The sequence below is a fragment of the Priapulus caudatus genome, unplaced genomic scaffold (genome assembly GCF_000485595.1).
Source record: "Priapulus caudatus unplaced genomic scaffold, Priapulus_caudatus-5.0.1 Scaffold26, whole genome shotgun sequence".
Taxonomy (NCBI): domain Eukaryota; kingdom Metazoa; phylum Priapulida; class Priapulimorpha; order Priapulimorphida; family Priapulidae; genus Priapulus; species Priapulus caudatus.
In genome coordinates, this window is record NW_014577087.1 from 323,965 (window position 1) to 332,166 (window position 8,202).

At 46.2% G+C, this 8,202-nt stretch overlaps 1 protein-coding gene across 1 annotated transcript; it reads left to right on the forward strand.

The window, feature by feature from the left end:
- The first annotated feature begins 428 nt into the window (after positions 1-428).
- On the forward strand, positions 429-2,766 carry LOC106814306 (teneurin-4-like). Its single transcript, XM_014818610.1, has 4 exons — positions 429-434; positions 648-806; positions 1,188-1,428; positions 1,883-2,766. The coding sequence occupies exons 1-4, from the start codon at positions 429-431 to the stop codon at positions 2,764-2,766; spliced, it is 1,290 nt and encodes a 429-aa protein (XP_014674096.1).
- The last annotated feature ends 5,436 nt before the right edge of the window (positions 2,767-8,202 follow it).

Below are 8,202 nucleotides of genomic sequence, written 5' to 3' on the forward strand. Positions count from 1 at the left end.
ACGGGTGCAAATGTAACAGTGCATGTTTAGGTATGTATGTATGTATGTATGTATGTATGTATGTATGTATGTATGTATGTATGTATGTATGTAGGTATGTAGGTATGTAGGTATGTAGGTATGTATGTATGTATGTATGTATGTATGTATGTATGTATGTATGTATGTATGTATGTATGTATGTATGTGTGTGTGTGTGCGTTCGTGCGTGCGTGCGTGCGTGAGTGTGTGTGTGTGTATGTGTGCGTGCGTGCGTGCGTGCGTGCGTGCGTGTGTGTGTGAGGGTGCGTTATCGTCTCTCGGCTATCGATGTCCCATCGTGTCCGCCTATCTATATATATCCGCTAAGGCAGATGCCTAGTCATTATTAGTGGAGTGCATTCTATATGGCTTGTAAACGGACACTCACCTCGTGTCTAGCATCTTTGATGTCAGTAAATAGATATGGGGAAATAGGAATAGGGCAGATAATGGAGAAAACATGATCACAGCGCTACAGGCATACGTGATGATTATCGCTTGAAATATTAATACTAATACTACTACTACTACTACTAATAATAATAATAATAATAATAGTCATAATAATAATAATAATAACAACAATAATTAAAGCAATTGTAATATTCCCGGTGCTATTTCCACAGGTGAAGGTTCTCTACTATGACATCAGAGGCAGCTTATTCGCTATCCAGATGGACGACATGTATTTCTACGTCGCCTCGGATCACGTCGGCACTCCGCAGGCTGTGCTTAGCTCAGGCCTCAGTGTCATCAAGGAGCTAACGACGGCGCCCTACGGAGAGGTAATCAGCCCGTATATATATATAACGATACACGATACACGTAGTGAGCATAAGACGTCACGTTTCGTTTTAATTATTAAAGTTAAGCGCGTTAAGACCTTATGTGGATAAGGTGTGTGTGTGTGTGTGCGTGCGTGCGTGCGTGCGTGCGTGCGTGCGTGTGCGGGCGCCTGCGTATGCGTATTTGTGTGTGTGTGTGTGTGTGCGCACGCGCGTGCGTGCGTGCGTGCGTGCGTGCGTGCATTTGTTCTTACAGCAAGATTTGACGGCTACCATATCTCTTACAGCACTCCGGAATGCAGAATCCTAGTCGCGTTATTATTTAGTGTTAACATTAAAACCAAACTCTGTTCTTATGGTATATCTTGTTTGCTACCATAGATAATCTCCGACAGCAATCCAGCGTTCACGATCCCTATCGGGTTTTGGGGTGGAATCCATGATCCTGTGTCCAAGCTCGTGTTTATTGATGGCCGCCCGTACGACCCCGTGATTGGTCGATGGATGTCACCTGACCAGAAGTGGGAGGAAGTAGCGGCAGATCCGCAGTTGGCTAATCGCTACAGATTCCAGAAGAGCAATCCCGTGAACAAGGACCGAGGAGGTGGCCGTTATCTGAGTGGTAGGTGTTGATTTACCTCGAGTTTTGTGATGTTTTAAGCATTATTACATCCAACCACTGGATTCACTAGTTCATTAGCTCGCGTGCTCGCTTCCTCACTGTTGCTACATAAAATCAGATGTAGCTGAGAACATTATAAACTGCAATTAATGGCTCACATACGTCAGTAACCTTTAAATCTCCGTCGGGCTTTACGAACTGTACTACGGTCACAAGTAATGTATAGCAACTGAGAAGGTTTATAGTGAGGCAACTACCCGTGGTAATGTTATAGACGTTTGCATCGTATAATACATACATTTCAATAATTCTCTAAGAAATATACCCATAATACAAACGGATAAATTATCGTTGATGTAAAGTAGAGCGTAACGCGCATCGCTATGCGATCTCTGTCTTCTGCAGAATGCAGAATCTTACCTCGCTAGCAACACTCCGCTGCTCTTCGTTTCAGACTTGGAGAGCTGGATGAAGGTATTCGGCTACGACACGGCGGTCGTGCGCACGCCCGTCGCGCCGACGCCGCACGCGACACCAGCCGACCCGACATCGCTGCGGCTGTCGAGCGGTCTCGCCTGCTCGCTGACCGCCTGCGGCATCGCGCTCGAACGCTACAGCTCAGTGCCGAAGTCAAAGGTCACCGAGCGCATGCATGCCGACTTCGCGCCGGCGCGCCTGTCGGCCGGCTCGGTGTTCGGCGACGGCATACTGCTGTCGGTTGCCGACGGCGTCGTCGTCGTCAACGCGCTGCCGGGCGCGCACAAGCAGGCGCGCGACGTCGCCATGGTGATTCTCAACGGGACGCTGCCCGTCGGCCTGCAGCTGACGATCCAGGGCATGGACTCGCACTTCCTCGTCAAGCCGCCGGGTAAGCAGGTCGCCGAGGATCTGTGGAAGCTGTCGATGAGCGGCGACTGGCTGCCGCTCGGCAACGGCATGAACGTCACCAAGCACGAGATCGGCGGCGACGGTGGCGGCTCCGGCGGCGGCGAGGCGAGTTACATCGACGTGCGTCTGCAGGGCGCGCAGTCTGTGATAAACGTGCGCTACGGCACGACGCTGGCCGCCGAGACACAGCGCGTGCGCAACTACGCGAAGCAGTGGGCCATCACTCAGGCGTGGGCGCGCGAGCAGAGCCTGCTGCACAGCGGCCACTTCGGCTCCTATCACTGGACGGAGGCGGAGAAGCGCGAGATCCTGCAGACGGGCGCGGCGGCCGACTACAGCGGACACTACCTGCGCGACGTCGGCATGTACCCGCAGCTCGCCGACGACTGCAACAACATCGTCTTCCGCAAGCGGCCGCCACTCGACAACATGCTCAGCGGCGTGTTGTAGTGCGCCCCTTGTTGGCCGGCGATGTCGCAGACGCGGGGAGCGGGAGGATGAAATTGGAAATGATGTCGCGTAAAATCTGTGTCAGTGACTACTGAACTAGTGGTTACTGCAGCAGCAGCAGCAGCAGCAGCAGCAGCAGTAGCAGCAGCAGCAGTAGCGGCGGCGGCGTGTGATGATCGCAGCGGCAGATAGATGGCGCTGGCAGATTGCTGGCGCAGACGATGCTCAGCGACACCTGTGCGAGTGCGAAGCGCAAGACTGCAGGTGGAAGACGCTGCATCAGGGAAGTGCTCCCTATATGTGGCAGCATCATGCGATGCGGACATTACTTAGAGTCTTTCAACGACATGCGTGCGTGCGTGCGTGCGTGCATGCGTGCATGCGTGCGTGCGTGCGTACGTGCGTGCGTGCGCGTGCATGTAAACTGATGACGTGTTAGACCCCCACAGCATCGTCTGTTTCCATAGTTACCTGCTGTCATATGAGAAATATTATTATAGAAGATACGATGTAGTCGCGGGCGCTGTATACATTCTTCACGGGTCTCCATCGACAGACACATGTATAAATATATTGCTGACGTTCGCTCCGTCGCCGCAAGGGGGAGCACACAACGACGAGTTTACTCAGTGGTGCCCCCTACCATGGTTCTCTCACGAGAGAAATGTAACGAGAAGAGCAAGGCGCAGCGTTCGTTGTAAGGCGGCCGGGAAAATGTATTTTCTCCGTTTATAGGAACTAGCTCTACCGCTTTATAGGAAGTCAGTCGTAATATATCTGTTCTCGTTGTACACGGCGTCGGTCGGCGTACAGAGAGACAGAGAGAATGGACACGATGGAGCGAGAGCGATCGAGACAGACAGAGAGAGCAATTGGAAGACTACTACAAACAACCTAATTAGAACCTGTTTCGATCGTTTTTCTTCGGCCGCTTTCGGCGGTCATTATTCTGTGTGCTATCTGCGTCGTTTTTTGAGGAGAAACTCTTTTGGAGTTACTGCACTTTTGTAAATAGAGCATCAAAACAACCGAGAATCGGTCGGAATATTTATTGTAAGATAATAAACTAAATTGTATGCGTGACGTTAGCATTTGGAGAAATGTAAATATTGGAATCATCGAAGCGGTATTGTAATGTTTAGTTTGTAGAGTTTGATTTATATCTGTATTATTTCGTATTTATCGGCTTGTAGTACATAAACGCAAACCACGTTTTCTCGTAAAGTATACAAAAAAGGACACTTCAGTTAAGTCAAACGTCTGACCCATCCTTTACAATTCCCCACACAGAAAATCATCACTATTAATTCTAATATTCCATTTTAAAATAATAGACTGCGACAAAGCAGTACTGTGCGTTTCTAAACTCGCTTGAATAAGGAGGGATCAGGCAAACCTGTAGACGAAAATTTGGGAGAATGAAAAGGGATATCAAAATAAAGAGAGATAGAGAGAGAGATAGAGAGCGCGCGCGAGAGAGAGAGGAGAGTGAGTGAGAGTCGGGTGTATATAATATAAATAGGTGTGGGGAAGCTGGAGGCATACATTTAATTCCGTTGTACTTACCAAAGGGAACCGTGGTATTGTTGTGTTCACAGCATCCTCTCGTATTGTGATTCCCACTTTCATTTGATGCTGCGTTATTTTTCTAGTCACGGTAGGCCGACCAGGCGAACAGGATGGCTTTGTAGAACGCACGCTTGTTCTGTGCACATCGTGTATTCGATGAAGACTGTACATGACAGTTGCTATACGGCTGAATCGAGTAAGGTGGCGCCACACACCACACCTCGGCAGGTAGCCGGGCATCTTGCCCTCTCCCCTTATAATAGAGTAAATAATACGCTCGCGCGTCCTTCTACAACTAGCTGTTAGAGAGCAAATTTGCATAGATTTTTAGTACTTTTCTATAGGTTATTTGAGGAATATTATTAGCAATAAACTATAGTCATCGAATATGAGTTTCAATATAACGTTGCTCTATGGATCCCTGATAGAAATGTGCGGGAAATTTCTTGCCCGCTAATCATAATCAGCCTGCTATTGATTTGAGTAATAATTAGGTTGTGCTGTATCGAAACCGTTTCAAATTGTGTTCTCCGGTCATTCTCCCAGCGGTGTTAGTGATTGCTGCCTGCATAATCATGTATTAGAATAGCGAATCACAGTAACCAGTGTAATCACGACAGCGGTGTAACGGCTGTAAGGTCGCGAGGTCTGCCCGCGTACGGCAAGGAGGAGGTTGTATATTGTATATTCATCGAAAACGTTTGTACTACGATATTTTTGCAATATTAGTATGTGCTGTTTGTTTACGTAAAGGATAAAGTAAAATGTTGTTACACTTTACATCTGTGTCCGTTTGTGTATTGACTATCTATAATATATCTGTCAATCTGCTTTACAGTTTACTGCTTACAATCTAACATCATGTCCCAACACCCTGAAGCTCGATGAAGCTATTTATCAAGTTGTCCGTCATTCATTTCTTCGTGACCCAATGTCTGTCTCTTGCAAAACATAAGGTATTTGCATCAAACAGCAGATTATCAACAATCGGTTTCGTTAAACACGGACCTATCCGGCATCGATGGTATTATTTGCCCACATACAGAAATTTGTACGAAATTAAAACCTGCTGCAAAAACTAGTCACACGTACGGAAGGAATAGTAGAGCGCATTACCATTAATACACGCACTTACTACAACACGAGTAAACGCACTAGTACTCCCTACGTCTAGATGTCCGATGACTAATCTTCTCTCACTCCTAGCCGTTGGTGTACGCATGTCAATGTATTCGTTATACCTATATACGCACTCGATCAGTTATTACCATCCAGCGTAGTGTTGATACTTATCACGCGTCGTTATTTGATCGTGAAGACTCTGGCAACGTCAATATTCACTTCTGCTGACATCGCAAATTCCCGTAGGGCACCTGGCGGTCTTTCAGAGAGCAACTCCATGACAGCAATTATTTATTATTTTAGCTGTCACAGGATCTGCTCACTGAAAGAACTATAGCAAAATGTTTGTCAGAAGTTATACGTTCGTGAAGGGTCGTCAGCACTCGTTGATTACACGTCCGCCGGGCGCCTGCGCACAAAGGCGTGTTTTGGACACGTGTTTTTGTCACGGACACGTTGACGTTCACAGTTGTGCGTGTCCACGCGCGCAGAGACACGTTTATGTTGAAGCTCACGCACTTACACGCACGCACACACGCACGATTAAGCTTACAATACGTTTACGGTAGCGATTCCCGTATTGAATCTGCATTCGTCAGCGAATTACGCTGGCACGCATACGACCCACACGAGTAGTATCACAATTCGCACACCGCTGCGTTCGCGTGGAAAGTCTCGGAATTTCGAGATCATCCTCCGACGAAGTTACTTGTCTCTACTACACACTGCAATCTCCTCGCAGCTTCACACTAATATATCCAGCTAATAGCCACCGACTGGGCACACAGCTGCTCAGCTATTACACACGATCAAGCGAAGGTTGTGCGGTCGGGTGCTGCCACACACATGCAGCAGCCTCATCACTACTACCTGGGTAATAAATACTCTGCCGCAGCAGAGCAGCACCTCTTACAGGCTTTTAAGCGTCCAAATCCGTCGCCTTGTTTACTCTTAAGCGAGCGAGCGAGACAATGGTCGCTGGAGAACCAACATACGACGTCCTCTGACAACGAGCGGAACGAAGGCAACGGGTTTTATCCAAACACGGGCTCTGTTTTTCTTCGTAATGCATTTTTGCGACAATGGAAGAAGACGAATCACAAACACGCGCGAACAGGACCCATCGCGAGGTTTGTCGACACGCCACTCTGCACAGACATTTGCATTTCTGGAAGATGAGAGAGAGAGAGAGAGAGAGAGAGAGAGAGAGAGAGAGAGCGATAGAGATAGAAGGGGGAATCGGTGTGCTTACCTAGAGCAATTGCACCGATGCGGGTAATGTTTGCTTTACATGTGCTCTTAGGTTTATGTGTGTGTTCGGCTATAGATTGAGCAGGTTACGCTACGATGATTATACGCTGACGAATTCACGACCGAACTAGTAAAAGATTGCGACCGAATTAAGATTTCATGCGCGTAGACCATGACCTACATAATAACATATTGTATCACACGCCTACAATATTATCAAGAGTAGGGGAAACCGGGGGTAAAGTGGACCGAAGAAATTCGGTTGGCCAAAACGCTGTGAAAGAGCGAGACAAAGTGAAATGTTTGGCTCTAATCCTTTGGCGTAGGACAAGCACTAACAGGCGGTACAAACAAAGTTAATCTAATAAACGACTATTGAAATATACAAAATTATAAAAGTTATTAATATTTCATTTTGCCCCAGACTCCCGGGGCAAAGTGAAACCTGTTATGGGGCAAGGTGGAATGTCATTTTACTCCATGTATATTGTGTCAAAAATGTTGCGTCCTCTTTCAGTGTCCAACTCTGAACATCAAATTCATAGTTGCGTACCATTTTGCCTAAAATATGAAAGAAAAATGCAATTATAGGACGCTTATACAATATGTAAGTCTATGGCCAATGTTACCGAGTTAGGTGTTAAAATGATGCAAAGACAGGCATATACCTGCTACTGAGAGTACTAATTAAGATCATAATAAATAATCTGATAATAATGAAATACATCTAGGCCTATCAAATATGGCCGGGGCAAAGTGGAACTGAGAGACTCTATTATGTAGGGCCTACTCTTGATATTATCAACAGTTACGAATACATTATTACACTATGTATTATATTATAAGCCCTTGATATTACGTGTTACTAGTGCACTTGTTACGACAGATATTGTATTGCTAGACGCTCAGGTTAGTGGGGCGGATATGTGACATTTTTTACTTAAAGTGTGTACTTCTGGAAAGAAGCATGAAAATTTGCTCTAGGGGGGTTTTGAGTATGCTGATTTCAAAAATTGCGGGAAACACGATGTCACTCCAACGGTTCCCGCCAAAAAATAAAAAATAAAAAATGGCCACCAGAAAACATTTTTTTGCCCATAAATCAGCTGTAAGTGCCCCGATTACCATAATCTTGGCGTCTATAGCTATGTTTTTGAAGTCAAAGAATGCAATAAAACTCTTGTCAAATATCATAAGATATATCTTCCCGCCAAAAAGTTGAAAATTCCAAATGGCCACCACAAAACACAGTTTTGCCCATAAATCAGCTGTAAGTGCACCAAGTACCATGATCTTGGTCTCTATACATACGTTTTTGAGGTAAATGAACCCCATAGAACGGGTATAGAACACATTGTGATCTATCATAACATCTTCCCGCCAAAAAAATTAAATCCAAAATGGCTGCCACAAACGAATTTTTTTGCCATTAAAATGGCTATACGTGCCACGATTACCAGGATCTAGTTATAGGATGCCTGATTTTATGTCAAG

Excerpts from the sequence above, each read along its gene's own strand:
- LOC106814306 (XM_014818610.1), top strand. Across the intron at positions 807-1,187 it reads CGACGGCGCCCTACGGAGAG|ATAATCTCCGACAGCAATCC; the intron begins GTAATCAGCCCG and ends TTGCTACCATAG. Across the intron at positions 1,429-1,882 it reads AGGTGGCCGTTATCTGAGTG|ACTTGGAGAGCTGGATGAAG; the intron begins GTAGGTGTTGAT and ends TCTTCGTTTCAG.